The 14,724-nt window shown below is 39.5% G+C and overlaps 7 protein-coding genes across 7 annotated transcripts; 2 read left to right on the forward strand and 5 right to left on the reverse strand.

Moving 5' to 3' along the window:
- Positions 1-250: 250 nt before the first annotated feature.
- On the reverse strand, positions 251-2,538 carry LOC110860546. Its single transcript, XM_022109605.2, has 2 exons — positions 2,220-2,538; positions 251-2,152 (listed from the first exon to the last, which is right to left on the reverse strand). Exons 1-2 carry the CDS (start codon positions 2,371-2,373, stop codon positions 459-461), a joined length of 1,848 nt encoding a protein of 615 aa, XP_021965297.1. The 5' UTR covers positions 2,374-2,538; the 3' UTR covers positions 251-458.
- A 319-nt stretch (positions 2,539-2,857) lies between these two features.
- On the reverse strand, positions 2,858-6,653 carry LOC110860558 (NF-X1-type zinc finger protein NFXL1). The gene is made up of 8 exons (XM_022109621.2): positions 6,394-6,653; positions 6,081-6,284; positions 5,888-6,021; positions 5,685-5,815; positions 5,529-5,622; positions 5,377-5,461; positions 3,906-5,302; positions 2,858-3,830 (listed from the first exon to the last, which is right to left on the reverse strand). The coding sequence occupies exons 2-8, from the start codon at positions 6,238-6,240 to the stop codon at positions 3,345-3,347; spliced, it is 2,487 nt and encodes an 828-aa protein (XP_021965313.1). The 5' UTR covers positions 6,241-6,284; positions 6,394-6,653; the 3' UTR covers positions 2,858-3,344.
- A 191-nt stretch (positions 6,654-6,844) lies between these two features.
- LOC110860527 (60S ribosomal protein L23) lies at positions 6,845-7,864 on the reverse strand. Its single transcript, XM_022109584.2, has 4 exons — positions 7,734-7,864; positions 7,572-7,655; positions 7,265-7,494; positions 6,845-7,027 (listed from the first exon to the last, which is right to left on the reverse strand). The coding sequence occupies exons 1-4, from the start codon at positions 7,744-7,746 to the stop codon at positions 6,932-6,934; spliced, it is 423 nt and encodes a 140-aa protein (XP_021965276.1). The 5' UTR covers positions 7,747-7,864; the 3' UTR covers positions 6,845-6,931.
- A 145-nt stretch (positions 7,865-8,009) lies between these two features.
- LOC110860526 lies at positions 8,010-9,514 on the reverse strand. The gene is made up of 6 exons (XM_022109583.2): positions 9,384-9,514; positions 9,183-9,311; positions 8,813-9,093; positions 8,525-8,739; positions 8,300-8,462; positions 8,010-8,223 (listed from the first exon to the last, which is right to left on the reverse strand). The coding sequence occupies exons 2-6, from the start codon at positions 9,230-9,232 to the stop codon at positions 8,153-8,155; spliced, it is 780 nt and encodes a 259-aa protein (XP_021965275.1). The 5' UTR covers positions 9,233-9,311; positions 9,384-9,514; the 3' UTR covers positions 8,010-8,152.
- Positions 9,515-9,649: 135 nt separating this feature from the next.
- On the forward strand, positions 9,650-11,261 carry LOC118439282 (transcription factor Maf-like). The gene is made up of 4 exons (XM_035860451.1): positions 9,650-10,161; positions 10,232-10,584; positions 10,889-10,979; positions 11,043-11,261. Exons 1-4 carry the CDS (start codon positions 9,808-9,810, stop codon positions 11,190-11,192), a joined length of 948 nt encoding a protein of 315 aa, XP_035716344.1. The 5' UTR covers positions 9,650-9,807; the 3' UTR covers positions 11,193-11,261.
- Positions 11,217-13,073, reverse strand: LOC110860524 (protein ABHD11). Its single transcript, XM_022109582.2, has 5 exons — positions 12,426-13,073; positions 12,173-12,323; positions 11,851-12,106; positions 11,677-11,774; positions 11,217-11,608 (listed from the first exon to the last, which is right to left on the reverse strand). Exons 1-5 carry the CDS (start codon positions 12,533-12,535, stop codon positions 11,285-11,287), a joined length of 939 nt encoding a protein of 312 aa, XP_021965274.1. The 5' UTR covers positions 12,536-13,073; the 3' UTR covers positions 11,217-11,284.
- A 140-nt stretch (positions 13,074-13,213) lies between these two features.
- LOC110860619 lies at positions 13,214-14,300 on the forward strand. Its single transcript, XM_022109691.2, has 6 exons — positions 13,214-13,383; positions 13,466-13,523; positions 13,649-13,726; positions 13,799-13,849; positions 13,924-14,024; positions 14,117-14,300. Exons 1-5 carry the CDS (start codon positions 13,351-13,353, stop codon positions 14,022-14,024), a joined length of 321 nt encoding a protein of 106 aa, XP_021965383.1. The 5' UTR covers positions 13,214-13,350; the 3' UTR covers positions 14,117-14,300.
- Positions 14,301-14,724: the final 424 nt, after the last annotated feature.

Raw genomic sequence — 14,724 nt, forward strand, 5'->3', positions numbered from 1 at the left:
GTTGAATGAGTTGAACGTCGATTTGGAAAAAAATGTGAAATACTGTTTAGAGGCGTGAATTAGATAGATCTACAAAACATGCAGAAGTGATTCATATTAATTAATTAAAAATATACTCCAAGGGAGTGAATCATTTCATCGAGAATTTCTGTTTCATATGGGGAGAACAAGTTATGAAAATGTAAATATTGAATTTGAATGCGTCCATTTTGTCGTATGTCCTATCCATTTTTTTGACGATTTCGATTTGTAAATTTTGTAATACATTTTTCCATGCATAATTAACATGATATGGATTTCGCTACGTTTGGTCTGGTATATGCAAAATTTTGCTAAATTATTACCGTAAAATACATATCTTTTCATAAATAATTTATAACAAGTTTTTACATATTCTTACACTTTAAAATATAATTAAATTAAAAAAATATAATATCATTATTATAACTATCATACAACTACGTCGGATAAGGGATTGGAAGCTTGGGTGGTGGTGGTGGATAATCGCTTATCGATCTCAACCCCAAGGTCGACGTGTGCATCCAATTTTCCTTATATTTTTCCATGTTTCGCTCCACCTCCCAATCCGCCATGGGACGCGAGCCCTCCAGCGGCTGCCTCTCCACCGTGGCGGCTAAACCCTTAAGTTCCCCCATTTTGACATGGCCCCCGTCATGAATGTCGTGATGCATGGTGTACATGAGGCGCAAATAGTTCTGGATTTCTACCAGACCCAGTGGCACGATAGGTTTCATACCGCCGCCTCGTTGTCCAATTTGAAGGGGTCGGTTAAACACATTTTCGACATCGTTAAGCCCTTCAAACTCAAACTTCGTGCTCGCCAAGGTCGTCGGATCGTCCAACGAGGGGTAGATAATTGTCCCGTTCGAGTAACTGATTTCCCTCTCCTCGTCGAAACCATACGGCGTCGTGGTGTTCTTCTTTTTCGTGTAGGACTCCAAATGAACGAGGACAAAAGGTGGTTCCTTCAATGGTCCCGATGACCCATGTTTCCCAGCCGAAAAACTATTAATGATCCTATTCCGTTCCGCAAGAGCTTTGGCGAGTTGTGACACCATGTCGAAATCGGACGTGGAGGAATCGTCCCCACCTTGGGGTTGGTATTTATAATGCGAATTCAACGACACGTCGGGTTGGAGGATGTAATTCTGCGCGATGATAACCCCCACGTCGGGATCTTTGAGTTTGATAGGTTTTCGAGAAGGCGTCTGCCAGTCGTCCATGGTTATCGAGATGGGTCGAATGCCACCAAGGGCGTACATATCGCGACCAAAAGAGCCCAGACTGATGTCGTTTTGAGCTACGCGATGCCGTTCAGGAAGTCCGGGATATTTCAGCATGATAATTGTCCTCTCGCCGTACGGCGTGTAGGAACCTTTGGGAGGAAGGGCGGCCTTGATTTCGTCAAGTTTCTCTAATTTGGAGAGGATGGACTCCATCTGGGAGCGACGTGCCGGGGCAGAAGCGATGATGGGATGGACCTTGGATTCTGCCGGGGTCAATGAGGCCACGACCACGGTGGGAGGTGGAGTTGTTGCCTGCAAGGCTGGTTTGGACAAGGAGGACGAGGATTTTAGTCTGTTCCAGGACGGAAGTGCGATCGGCAGCTTTGGTAAGTAGGCCGTGATTGAGGAGAGAGACGACAGAAAATTGTCGGCACGAGAGTTGGGTGAATAATAGTGGTTACTATTTTTCTGAAAGTGATGATGTGAAGTGGAACCTTTTGAATAATGTTTTTCCGTAATTTTTGGCATGAAAGGATTACTCGGGAGAGGAATGTTGCTCCGAAATTCGGTATTTGATGAGGAAGAGGTGCCGTCAACCATGATGGGGGTTTGGTGGGCTTGTTTATTTTTCGACAGGATATAAGCTTGTTGGAGGGATGAGACCCAGTTGTCGTTATCACTGGGACGGGATAACATCGTCCCAACGTCGATGTCTTCAATGTCCGGGGTGGCGTCGTCATATCGGGAATTATACGCGTGGTAACTCTCTGCAGAGATCGGGATCGAGAAAGAGTTCGATTTTGGGACGACGAGACCATTCTTCTTGGTCTTTTTTCTCCGGAGGAGATACATTTTTCCGGAGGAAGGACTATTTTCTCCGGAAGAAGAAGACACCGTCGATCCAACTGTGACACAAAAAACGGCAAATTAAATCGAACCGGAAATGCCAACAATATCCAGAAATCTTCTTACCCCCTCGTCGACTACTTAGCAAACTTCCATCATAATGTGATCCACTCCTCACGACCTCCTCCGTTTTAACATCTGCCACTAAAATACACGCCACAAAAAGAACCAACACGACGGAACAAGAACAACAACCGGAAGTGGATTTTATGGACCCCATTTATTTTTAATGGGGTACGTACGAAAATTAATTGGCAAGACTAAATGTCACGAAGCGTTCGTTCCTCGTCACCTGTAATATTTAATGAAACGACAAGAGAGAGATGATGATGACGAGGGCCTTGATTTCTGTTCATCGGTTTGAAAGTAAGAGTGGATAGAGAGACGACGGCGAACTTTTAAAAAAATGTGTAAAAAATGAAACTTGAATCAAACCAGTTATTACAAAACTAACGAGAGCAATATACACAGAACACAAAGTACGATGAGAACGTTAGTTAGTGTTTGACCAACAATTAGTGACACACATTTTTATCAACTAACTGTGAGGCAGGCATATATTTCATGGCTTTCACTCTCACTTGAAGATCATTGGGTCAAGTTGGTAACAAGTTGGGTTGAATCTACTCCTTAATAAACCGGATTTTTGGTATCCGCTCATTCATGCAATGCGAATAATGTGTAAGTAAATGTTGAAGGGATGGTTTAATATTTTCAACAATTCTATTTAATGACATATGGTCAAAACTTCTACACATTAATATGTACGCTATTCATTCAGTAATCCATACAATTTTAAAATTTGTGAATTCTTTATCCAATAAATTAATTCATTCGTAAGCTAAACAAATGCATATCGAAAGTGAAAAGGTGGACAATACCACAAAAAAAACGAAATATAAACCAATAATTATTATGTGGTAGGGTTAAAAAAATTATTTAAAAATATGTAACAGATTCAGTCAGACAGTGGTACAACAATGAATGACAAGTTAAAGTAATAATTCATACTCACAACAATTATTAACTACCGTGTTCTGTAACAACAACAACAGGACTAATGTTTTTTAAGATGCTACATTTCACTCTGTGTATGATATCACATTTTTATATATTTTGTGGCTATCACATCTTAATCTAGTTTACAACTTATTTTAATTAGTAACAAGGAACAAGATTATTTTTAACGAATTACGACGCCCCACTTCCATAACTGTGTCGATATTCGTCTGGAATGATCGAGCTGCCGTAAAATTTTAGCACGGTGGCAGTAACAAACGCAGATGCGGCAATGATTAAGATGGCTTTGAGATTTGAGCTGAAAATGCTCCCCTTTTTGACGCCAGCTTGGAGATCGTTGTCAGTTTTTATATTGTTGGCGGAAGTACCGTCCGGATCATCGTCATCTTTTCCGGCATCCCCCTCGGAAACTTTCTTCTTTCGTGTTCTCTTCTTCGCCCCACCGCCAGACGGTGTGTCCTTAACGGCTTTTGGAATAGAGCAAAGTCCAGGTTGACATTCGATGATTTTATTTTGCTCGTCATCCTGGAGGAAGCATTCGACGTCTTTTTTGACGTGTTTACATTTACAGGTGAGTTTTACTTTGCGGCGACATTTCTCTAGTTCTGGGCAAGGTCCTGAGTGGCAGAGGGTGAGACAGCGGTGACCACAAGAGAGCTGGCCAAAATAAGGGAAAATAAATTAGCACTTTTTGTAAATCTGATAAAATCATATTTTTCATAGTAGGCATACCTTTTTGGGGCACTGATTCTTGCAAGATTTTTCATACTCAGACAACCTCCCTTGTTTATAGCATTGTACAAACATCACTTCTTGCTCACAGTGACATGCCACTTTCGCCACGAGACTGCATTGCTGGCAAGGTCCAGTGTGACATCCCAACTCGCACTGATGATTACATCCCGGAAGGCGAGGCTTGGAACAGGATTCGGTGCACTCCCCACAATCCTGCGAGGTCAACTCTTCGTGACAAGGTTTAGAACAGGCGTGTTCACCACAAGACAAAATTTTTCCACAAATTTGGGTGCATCTCTGATCCACGGCATGACATAGGACTTTCACCTCGCGATGTAGACGACATTTCGGTTCGACAAACTGAACACATTTCGGACACGGTTTGCTAACTTCGCCCTTGACTTTTGTCGTGTGACAAACAGCGGGACATTGATGTCGACAAGGAAGAGTCTTCCCACATGGAATCCGACACTTTGGACAATCTCCAAAGTGACATCGATGGTTTTGGATCTTGGAATGGTCGCATTTCGTGGGCCTTGCACATAGGAGAGAGCAATCTGGAGGTTTGCACCGTTTTTCCGAACCACATGGAACAGATCGAACTGTTTCTCCGCAGCGACACTTGACCTGCGCCGTGACCGGACACGGATAACATGGGCCTGAGTGACAGATCGATTCACACTTGTGGTTTTTACAAGAGAGCGTTTTCCCACACACGTTCCGACACGGGGGACAGTCTCCCGAACAGCATTTCTTATTGCAGGGGTGGATCTTGCAATCGCGGAGGATTTTGCATTTCGTGGCGCAGACGAATTCTTTCGAGCAGAGGACTTCCTTCTCGTACTGACCACATTTGCATTTCTTGGTGACGTGTTGCAAGCAGGAACCGCAAGAGCCGAGATGACATTTTTGGGTGCAGGAGTGATTTTCACAGTCGAGGAGTTTGTCGCAAGTATCTTCACAAGGTTTTCCAACTTCGATGTCGCCCGAACAAGGGGCTTTGGCCTTCCCACAGGGACAGGTCCGTTCACATGTGGAACACTGGTTTTCGTGGCAAGGTTGACTACACGAGTGGACGCCACAATCCAGCGGCTTTCCACACTGTTTTCCACAAGAGAGGATGAATTTTGGATCTTCCTGAGAGGTCAACTTCCAGCATGTGGTGATAATCTGGGTTGGGTTGGAGCACTTGCAGGTGAGCGTAACTGGAACCTCACACGGGGAACAGACTCCAGGATGGCAGGTATCCGGACACTTGTGGAATTGGCAGAGGAGTGGTTTTGAGCAGGGCTTCCCACATGACCATGTTTTCGAGAAGCAACGCAACGTTTTTGGCGTAGATTTGGAGCAGTAGCAGGTGTTAGTGACTTGTTTCGGGCAAGGGGGACAGGGTCCTATGAATAATGCGTAATTAATTAGTTAGTTTCATAATTAAATATAAGTATATGTATGTGGTTAAATTACTTACCAGAATGACAGAGGAGCAAGCAATGATGACCACACTCTGGTTTCAGTGGTTTTCCGCACGTTTCTCCACAAGAATGGGGTGCATTCTAATAAATATTTTTTTACAAATCTTTATTTTGTAACTTTCGATAAGTTTTTTTTTATAAAATTTACCCAAGGATCTGATTTTGGATTGGTGACTTTGCCACAGTAGCATCGATACTTATCCGGAAATTGAGCCTCAGGGTACTCTTTGCGACACTTTGGGCTGAAAAAAGTGGTGGCAAATTAGATACTTGGTAATAGTTTTATTTATTACGTTTAACTAACCAGCAATAAATAATGGGAAGGTTCCACCCTCGATCAGCCGCTTTCTCCTTGATGTTATCCATACTATCACGAGCCCATCGTTGAATGCATACCAAGTGAAGAATACAATAGCATGTTTCACATGACCAGACCTACGGAAGTATCAAATTATTTCATCATAATTCTGAACAAAATTTAAGAAGAAACGAGTCTTTTTTACTCACAGCTTCATTCCGTCCGACATCTTCTATACAAATAAGACAAATCCCAGCTTTGATATTTTCACGTAAATGCTCCAAAGTTTTCTCGAGGAGATCACTGCCTTCTTCACATTCCGTGTATTTTGAAGTTAACGATTCTATAATGACAATTAGGATCACAATTTATTCAAAATAATGCTAACTTTTTATTACGTACGAATTATCCTCTCGCTTTGAAATTCATCCTCATCCATCGAGGCGGAGTTTGACGACGCGCTGCCACTCCCACTTCCCGTGCTCTTGTTGGAATTGAAGGACGAATTATGACTGTTCCTCCATCCAGTTTTCTTATCCAGGTCAAATCTCGGAGAATCCATTGTCGTAAAATTAAAAGTTCTGATAACTTGGCTAATCAAAAAATCTGAAAATTATACGAATAAAACTTGAGTTTAGCTTTAGCCCAGAAATTTATGACCAGCTGCCGTTGCTGAAGTAGAGAAATTGATTGACATTCATCATCACGAACTCACCAAATGAACACGATTTTTATCTGGAGAAATGAGTTGGAGAAAGAGAAATGCCAGTGAAAGTTGGTGATGATGGGCAGAAAGAGACGACCAAACCCAATAATTTTGCTTTCTCCAGTCCGCTTTTTAGAAGAAAGTGGTAGTAATTCTTACATTGAAAATTTTTCGTATTTGCGATTTGATGTAAATTGTCAAACTGCTGTTACTTTACTGTTGCTAACAGAACAGACGACGTGCTGCTTGTGGTGCTACGTGTCTTCCGCATCTTTTTTGTGGCTAGTTTGACGGGTGGATGAGAGATTTGAGTGCATAAGATTTAATGAATGGTACGAATTTCATTTATGCATGCCATGTACTTATCAATTTCAGTTAGTTTTATGAGGACGAATGCATTTTAAAAAGATTTAAAAATTAAGTCGGTGGAATTGAGAGGATTATGTAAATGAAACGCGAATTTCAGTTTTTCTGGAAAGTATATATTTATTTCCAGTTTTAACTCGTCAATAAAAAGAGAAATTGGTATTCACTATCCTTCATAATCCTACGCGATCGAACCAGCATTGGATGCAATCCTGGGCCACAAGTCGGCACATTCTTTCGCGACTGGACCGGTGATAGCTGAACCCTTCATTTCGCCCTGAGGAATTAGAAAATATAAATTCAATTAGTTAAATAATGCTGTCATTAACCTATTATAGACATAGTTTGGCTTAGAAATCAAAGATTATGTCACACTAGCTATGACATTTCTTTTAAAATTTTGGGGCAATCAAATTATGGTACAAAACTAGTAATATTTAAAGAACAGTCACACTGATTACTTAATATTCAGAAGTCTACCCATGAGATCTGCGCTTTAGACAGATTAGCTCACCTTGTTATTAACGATAACCCCCGCATTATCTTCAAAGTAGAGAAACACGCCATCCTTCCTCCTATAAGGTTTCCGCTGCCTAATGACCACAGCCGGCATGACCTTTTTTCTTAACTCTGGCTTTCCCTTTTTCACGGTGGAGACGAACATGTCACCTACGGCGGCGGCTGGCAATCTGTTAAGCCGACCTCGAATTCCTTGGACAGCAATAACAAACAAGTTCTTTCCTCCTAAAATTAGCACATAAAACGGATAACCATTAGTTTTTACATTTATTTATCCCCTTATCTTTTCATCATCGACATACCCGTGTTATCGGCACAGTTCATCACTGCGCCAACGGGAAGAGCAAGGGAGATGCGGAATTTGGCTCCTGCCGTACCTCCACGACCTGAAATAGAAAATACGAACAAACATTAAGTAAAGGAACGATAAGAGGCTTATCATCTAAATTAGTTAGTGTGTTTACCTCTCTTCGACATTTCTGAAAGTTAAAAATATGGAAACCCTAGGAAAAATTAATTTATTTCCACTAATCAACCAACCACTCTCGAGGACTGAGAGCATGCAGGGCAGTGAATTGAAATGAGAGCCGGGTGAGCGGAACGGGTGGAAAATGAGCTCCGCAGATGGCACGGAGGGCAGCAAAGCGATATTTGTGCTTGATAATGCTATGAGTTTTTATAATAATTTTGTAAAATTTGCAACAATTTCTCAAAATAGATATTTTTAAAAAATCAAAAAATATGATTCATGTCCTGAGGTTCGATGGGACCTTTATTATAAAAATTAGCGACGATAGCGAACATGAGATCATATGGGACACATTTATGATTACTAATCATTGATTAGATAATTTACTCTTAATTGGTTTGTTCCAGCAATTACTTAAATTTCTACAGAGAAGTAACAATTTTTCGGTCGTTTCGTGACTCGAGACATAACCCAGGTTGCGTCATCTGTAGATAAGATGAATTTAGTCAGTTTAATAGTCATTATTATCAGGTCATATGAAAAATCGAGTTTTTTTAGTACCACTAGAGGCGAAATCAAAAGTATATTCTTCCAGTGGTTGGAATCCCATGATTATTGTCAATATGTCCTCACGATTATTTACTTTGGTTCCTCGACACTTTAGCTCCTTCAGGGTCCCCTTGGTCGGACTGGAGAGGAGACCTTGAATCCCTGCATATGAAACCTGACAAAAAACACGGTAAATGTAAACCGTCGAAAATTATCTCGTATAAAAATAACACTTACACTTGTATTGCTAATATCTAATGCCACGAAGGTCAAAGAATTTTGTCCGAACGCTATCAATCCCTCATCCCCCAACCCGGTACGATTGGCATTCAGTACTCTTAAACAGGGACAAGATTCGCTCATAACTTTGGCGACAGAATCATTGAAACTTGGAGATTTCGTGATTTCGAGGATCGAGAGTTTGTACATTGTCGAAAATAAGTCGCATAATGCTGTGAAGGGTAGAGGTCAAATTATTAATTATAGATCAATACTGCAGAATACTATTAAAGTGTATTAATTTACATTCTGAATCTGCGCAAACCTCGTCGAGATAAAGAGTCCTTAAATTTGAAAAGTTCTTTAGTACGGAACAAGCAGCATTATTAAAGTTCCTTATGGATTTGAGGTCAATTATGGTCGCCCTTTGGTCCAACAGGCGAAATAGTGGGCCTTCAAGAATCCCTTTGAATGCAAGACGGGAAAAGATCTCCTTCAGGAATGGTTTCGGTATCAGAGTCCGAAGTTTGTGATGGTCAATATTTTGAAATATGGTCGTGTAATTATCCACAAGAATGGTAAGGGCACTAAAATTACAAAGAAATTTTATTTATCATGTGAATCAGAGAACTAATTTACTATATCTGAATTGAATTAGAACATTACAAAAACTGACCGTGATTTCAAGCTCAAGATTTCTCTCTGATGATGATATGTAGAATTCATTTTTATTCAGGAATCTTGAAAAACTATTATTCCAACCAGAACCAAACCTGGATTTTGCGAATTTGATGAGCCAGTAGTCCTGCAATTATGCCAACCAATGACGTTATAAAATTTAAAAATATAGATAAATCTGGAATTATAGATTTTCAACCTTATCTCGTAAATTAGCAAATCGTAATTTGTCGTAATTTAAATTAAATCCTGCTTGTAGTGAAGCAGGTATCCTATTTACTCGAAAATTGTAAAGTTCTGTTTACAAACAGAGACCAGTCCAATAAAAAAAAACGAGTTCGCAAAAAGAACCGAAATATATCACGATTCTCATTTTCCCCTCATAATCGGCATTTCAAAATCTCTAGATTTGCATATGTTCTTAAATAAATTGGCGATATAATTCCCAGCCTTTAGATGGGCAAAACTGCTTGAATCCGGCGTTACTACAACGCTTTCCTTTATTCCAGTGCCAGTTGTGGCACCACTAAATTATCACGATTACTCGAGTTTTCTAGTAGCTAAGTAACTTCCCTTACTGGAAATTTGCATGAAAACCGTGAATTGTGACACCTCGCTAAAAGATGCATATTAAAATTAATGATATCGACATAATTCCATGCGCCCAAAATTCTTGTGACCAAATAATGGAGCCACCATCTTCTCCTTCCTCCAAAAAACCCAAATCACACAAATCTGCTACCTTTCAATTACAGGATATCCACCCAAGTCTAAATGTCAACCAGGATGACGACAATGATGATGCTGCTGGAGTCAGTAATAATGATGACAAAGTACCCACCGAACCTACGATGACCCCACCGACACGTTTCCGCCCAGGAACGCCCGCCCCCTCGTCGAGAGCAAATTCACCCCACGTGAAGCAAAAGCTTCATCAAATGTCAATGTCCGACATTGATAACGACGACGATAACAAGGTATTTTTGGATAAAAAGTTAGTTATCCATCCAAAATTAACTAGGTTTGATCATCGTATAAATAAAATAGCACGCGGTGGTGACTGGCTCAAAATCTGCCCCCGTCCCTTCTTCCCACGTCGAACCACCAAGTCATCACACCCACCATCATCACCATCATGTCCACCTCGGAGGAAAACAACAACAAGGTGTCGCCGAGACGGGCAAAGTGGTCGTAGAATCGGCTGGTAATTCAAAAAAGGTTGAGCACGTTCACCACCACGCCAAGCATGCCCACTTTATGGCGTCGTCCACAACGGCCTCTCGGAATTATCGGGAAGAAACGAAAGCCGTCCTTGCTGTCGTAAAGGGCTCCGTTTATATCCCGACGAGGACACGGTCACGCCCAGAGTGCAATAGTTTCATTGAGACGAGTGATTTAGGGTGAGGGTTATTAGTATGAAAGCAATTTAAAATGGTCTGCTGTTGGTTCTTTGATAAATATGTAAATGCCACGTAATCAAACTACTGGCCTAAAATTAATTATGTATTTCTTGAACGTTTTCATAACAGGATGGTAAGAAATTCTTACTATCCTCACTTTCCAATTAAAACTGTTAAATAATTTGAAATACTTCGCCTTAGATTCGAACGCAAAATATTTACAGTTTGACATCCGGTTCATAAATCTGGAATCCAATTAAAAAATCCAATTGAAAATTAACGAATGATTTGAATTAACTTGCAGCCCACCTGGGGCCGATCGACGATGGTTGATTGACATGAAAGGATTTCGAGAAGATGAGATAACATTTTTCTTGGATGGAACTAATCTCAAGGTAACGACGCTAGATTAGTTCTGAAAAATTTGCCCTATACAAATTTCTATTCCCGTTTAAAAGGTCGAAGGTCGGCAAACCACGAGACCAGGAAAGAATTCCCACCATGTGGAAACCATCGTGCTTCCGATTAGCTATGAAATCGAGAATTTAAAAGTGTTTCGAAACAAACATATTGGAACGCTGGTCTTGGCTTATTTGTCAACCCCCTAAATTTTGTATACCCACAAAAAGTAATATAAGTAAAATAAACTTTTATTTTTCTGGCAGAAAAATAATAAATTGACTAAAAATCGACTAGATAATCACAACTTTAAAAATTGTAGTAACGAATCTAAAAATGCTTTCACATTATCAGCATGTGGCCAGTGACCAGAGCCTTGAATGGTATCGAATTTTGCGGCAGGGAACAATTTTTTGATCTCGGGAATATCCGTGTCCGGAATATAGCTTGATTTTGCTCCTCGAATAAACAAACTCGGAGATTCGAACCGTTTCGACATCAAGTCTTCAGGAAATAGTCCGACACTACCGACAGCTTCATGCAAAATGGGGAGATTAGGTTTCCACGCGATTTGATTGTTAGATTCGTATAGGTTTGTGAGGAGGAAGGCTCTAATTGATGCTTGCTGTAATCAATTAAAATGATTAATTAGAGATAATTGCAAGTAATTATTCAATGTAAACTTGCACATACCGGAACTAACTCTGTTAAAGCGGCATTACCAATTTTCCTAGCTTCAGATAACTTGCTGACACCGGTAAAGTCAATGCTCATCATTATTCTGATGTAATCTAATTAGGGAGGGATCCAAATTAATGTCAAAGTACTTAATGTCACCTTGCATTTAACTAATTTATGAATGAATACCTTGCATTTCCGAGTGAAATTGGGACTGCAGCGAAACTGGTGACACATCTACGACGACAAGTTTTTCTAAAAGGGTTGGATACCGTAACGCCAACGCCATTGCGGTCCGACCTCCCATGGAATGACCCATCAAGGTGAATTTTTCGACTTTTAGGGTATTTTGCACGAGGTGAAGGACGTCCTCCGCCATAACATCGTACCCATGCTGAGGTACGTGCGGACTGTCGCCGTGATTCCGAGCGTCGAAGACAACGACCTACATAATAACACAATTAATTAGACTATTGGTTAAAATGAGTCTGGAGTCCACTATTTAAGCAACCTGACGATTCGTAGCCCTCGTGACCGCCTTGGCAATCGAGTTCCAATTAGTTTTCGATCCGAGAAGACCATGCGTTATCAAAAGTGGGGGCGATAGCGATGGCGGTGATGGCACTTTTTGGTCAGGATTGTACACAGTGTGCGATAAGTTCCTGAAATAGTTAAGGGAATTTATCAATTCAAAATTTGAATTTCAAATTAATAGGATCTTGACAAAATTAAATCGTCAAATTGGTTTAACTCTAATTTCTTACACAAAGTTTTGTAATGCTGCAGCAAGACGAAGATTCCTTGAGGATTGAAGAAAGTTGACACATTTTGAACACCTCAAACCGTGGAATAAGTAATTTCGTGGTAATATCATGATCGTTTATTAAATTTAAAGTTTTCTGAAAATATTTTCAGCTGAGCTGGTTCACTGGTTAAACACATGTTAAACATCACATGTCTGAGCTGAAGCTGCATGTTTCGTGCAATAAAGATTCGTCTCAATTTGTCCACAAAAAATGTTGTTACGAGAAAATGATACTGCAATAATATCGGTATTTCAAAAAATGTGCACACTGGGTGTACATAATACTGAACTAATTTTATAGCTTCACTTCTGGCACATCACATATGCAAATATTTGTAAAATCAAAATTTGTTCTACTATTTAAATTGTCATACAAAGTCTATCCAACGAATTGTATTTAAAGGGTGAAATCCTTATAATAGGACTAATTTGCAGAACATCCCTCTAACCTATACGACCCCCAAAGGTCAACTACTTGACCGATTTTGCTCATCCAACTTTGTCAAACATTCATGTGTGCAAAATTCGAAACTAACGATCCAACGTTGAACGTTGATAATGATCAAAAGACCACGTAGGTGCATGAAAAGGGACACGAATCCTAAATATAATTTCTTTGTGTCACACAAATCCCTTGGATGAATGATATCCGTACTTTAAGGCATGCTGGTACATTATGTCCTTGAAAATTGAACCCAAAATTCCTGCAGTCTATGTGATCCATGCAGAGTGCATTGTGAGCGAGGAAGTTTCAGTAGTTTGACCACCATTTGCATTTTAAGACTGATTTAATTCATTGATACTGTCTGCATACCTCCAGCTTAATAATCTCGACACAAATTTGAATAAAGCATCTTCGATATTTTTCTTTAATTCATTCAAACATGGGGTATTCTTCCATCCCAAATGAAATCCTGGTAAGAGACAACGTGTCACATTTCCTAACTAGCAACGGACCATTAAAGTCGCATATTAACTAGTTATTGTTGTTACTAATAGTCAAGGCTCCCACGACGAAACATGCCAACGGGAAGAGAAGATCTGAAAGAATTGTTGGGTAACTAAATATATTTTATTAGTGACCTACTATTTTTTATACATAACTAAGTAGCTTTAATATTTTAATAGATTTTAGTTGCATTTCATCCATCATCTAACTTAGCTTGTTTTTTTGTTTTTTAGAGGAGTTGAAGGCTCAGATGGAACTTGAAAAATCCAAGTTGGAAAAGCGTGGTCCCCGCATCCAATCGAAGATTGAACGTACGCGTTTACGTGCATGCTTTTTTAAATGGATTAAATGGATTAGAAATAATTATTTTATTGTATTTTAAGAGGATAAGTCGACATTCTTTGGACAACTAAGTGCAAATGTTAAGAAAACTCGTAATATATTTACTTAATCAAGCTATTTATGATATGCTGTCTAAACTTTGGATATTAATGATAATATTTTATAGAGTTGGATCAAGAGATGCAACCGCTGACGGATATGGTGGACGAAATTGCGAAACTAATTGGAAAACTTGACACTCAAATAGGAAAAATTATTACACCATAGGTATTTTCCCATGAAAAAGTCACTATCTATGTAATCCTTTATTGACGTTATTGAGATGCAGGATGCAATGCTAAAAAATTTAATAATTTTAGAATAAAGCCAAGCAGAGCACACCCTTCTCTAAAAAAACATCGGACTACCACATCAATAAAAATTTCATCATATTCTATAAAAATAATGAAGATTTGCAAAAGTAGTTTGCCAAATTTATAAAAATATATCAGATTCTAGCAGCTTTTCACTGCAAATCCAATAAAGTTAATTCTACTTATATAATTTTGAAGCGTCACTACAATTGAATCTCTGACATTAAATATTTTTATAGAAATGCATTCAATTCATCGTCATTATTTTCATGATAGATTTAGACTAAATCCTCCTTATTTCATGGAATTGGAAACTGCAATTGAAAATCCACCGAGTTTAGCATGTGACGGGGTGTTATCAAACATCACCAAGAACAAGATTCTTCTTATACATAAAATTTGAATATTTTTATTGCCGTCCAAAACCAAGTGTTTAATAATATCTGCTACCAACCAAGTTCGAATTTGTCATATTGCATGCATTTCTCCCCTGATTTTATCATATCACGGAGAGACCCAACTTTCCCTTAGTTCTCGGCTTTCCTCCGAATTCGGGAAAGTTTCGCCCCCCTCGGGCATCTCTCTCTCTCTCGTATATCTTCCTACCACGATTT

The sequence above is a fragment of the Folsomia candida genome, unplaced genomic scaffold (assembly GCF_002217175.1).
Source record: "Folsomia candida strain VU population unplaced genomic scaffold, ASM221717v1 Fcan01_Sc033, whole genome shotgun sequence".
NCBI classification, from domain to species: domain Eukaryota; kingdom Metazoa; phylum Arthropoda; class Collembola; order Entomobryomorpha; family Isotomidae; genus Folsomia; species Folsomia candida.

Bases quoted from the DNA above. Each gene is read 5' to 3' on its own strand.
- LOC110860546 (XM_022109605.2), bottom strand. From the start codon at position 2,373: ATGGGGTCCATAAAATCCACTTCCGGTTGTTGTTCTTGTTCCGTCGTG. The intron at 2,153-2,219 runs GTAAGAAGATTT...TTTGTGTCACAG, and splicing joins GCTAAGTAGTCGACGAGGGG to TTGGATCGACGGTGTCTTCT.
- LOC110860558 (XM_022109621.2), bottom strand. From the start codon at position 6,240: ATGGATTCTCCGAGATTTGACCTGGATAAGAAAACTGGATGGAGGAAC. The intron at 6,022-6,080 runs GTACGTAATAAA...TTGTCATTATAG, and splicing joins TCAAAGCGAGAGGATAATTC to AATCGTTAACTTCAAAATAC. The intron at 5,623-5,684 runs GTTAGTTAAACG...CACTTTTTTCAG, and splicing joins CTTCCCATTATTTATTGCTG to CCCAAAGTGTCGCAAAGAGT.
- LOC110860527 (XM_022109584.2), bottom strand. The intron at 7,495-7,571 runs GTATGTCGATGA...TGCTAATTTTAG, and splicing joins GAACTGTGCCGATAACACGG to GAGGAAAGAACTTGTTTGTT. The intron at 7,028-7,264 runs GTGAGCTAATCT...CTAATTCCTCAG, and splicing joins GGGTTATCGTTAATAACAAG to GGCGAAATGAAGGGTTCAGC.
- LOC110860526 (XM_022109583.2), bottom strand. From the start codon at position 9,232: ATGAATTCTACATATCATCATCAGAGAGAAATCTTGAGCTTGAAATCA. The intron at 8,463-8,524 runs GTAAGTGTTATT...GTTTTTTGTCAG, and splicing joins TAGATATTAGCAATACAAGT to GTTTCATATGCAGGGATTCA. The intron at 8,224-8,299 runs GTACTAAAAAAA...TCTTATCTACAG, and splicing joins TTTTGATTTCGCCTCTAGTG to ATGACGCAACCTGGGTTATG.
- LOC118439282 (XM_035860451.1), top strand. From the start codon at position 9,808: ATGCATATTAAAATTAATGATATCGACATAATTCCATGCGCCCAAAAT. The intron at 10,162-10,231 runs GTATTTTTGGAT...TAAATAAAATAG, and splicing joins ATAACGACGACGATAACAAG to CACGCGGTGGTGACTGGCTC. The intron at 10,980-11,042 runs GTAACGACGCTA...CCCGTTTAAAAG, and splicing joins TGGATGGAACTAATCTCAAG to GTCGAAGGTCGGCAAACCAC.
- LOC110860524 (XM_022109582.2), bottom strand. From the start codon at position 12,535: ATGATATTACCACGAAATTACTTATTCCACGGTTTGAGGTGTTCAAAA. The intron at 12,324-12,425 runs GTAAGAAATTAG...TAACTATTTCAG, and splicing joins GCAGCATTACAAAACTTTGT to GAACTTATCGCACACTGTGT. The intron at 12,107-12,172 runs GTTGCTTAAATA...GTTATTATGTAG, and splicing joins CGAGGGCTACGAATCGTCAG to GTCGTTGTCTTCGACGCTCG.
- LOC110860619 (XM_022109691.2), top strand. From the start codon at position 13,351: ATGGGGTATTCTTCCATCCCAAATGAAATCCTG. The intron at 13,524-13,648 runs GTAACTAAATAT...TTTGTTTTTTAG, and splicing joins AGATCTGAAAGAATTGTTGG to AGGAGTTGAAGGCTCAGATG. The intron at 13,850-13,923 runs GTAATATATTTA...AATATTTTATAG, and splicing joins TGCAAATGTTAAGAAAACTC to AGTTGGATCAAGAGATGCAA.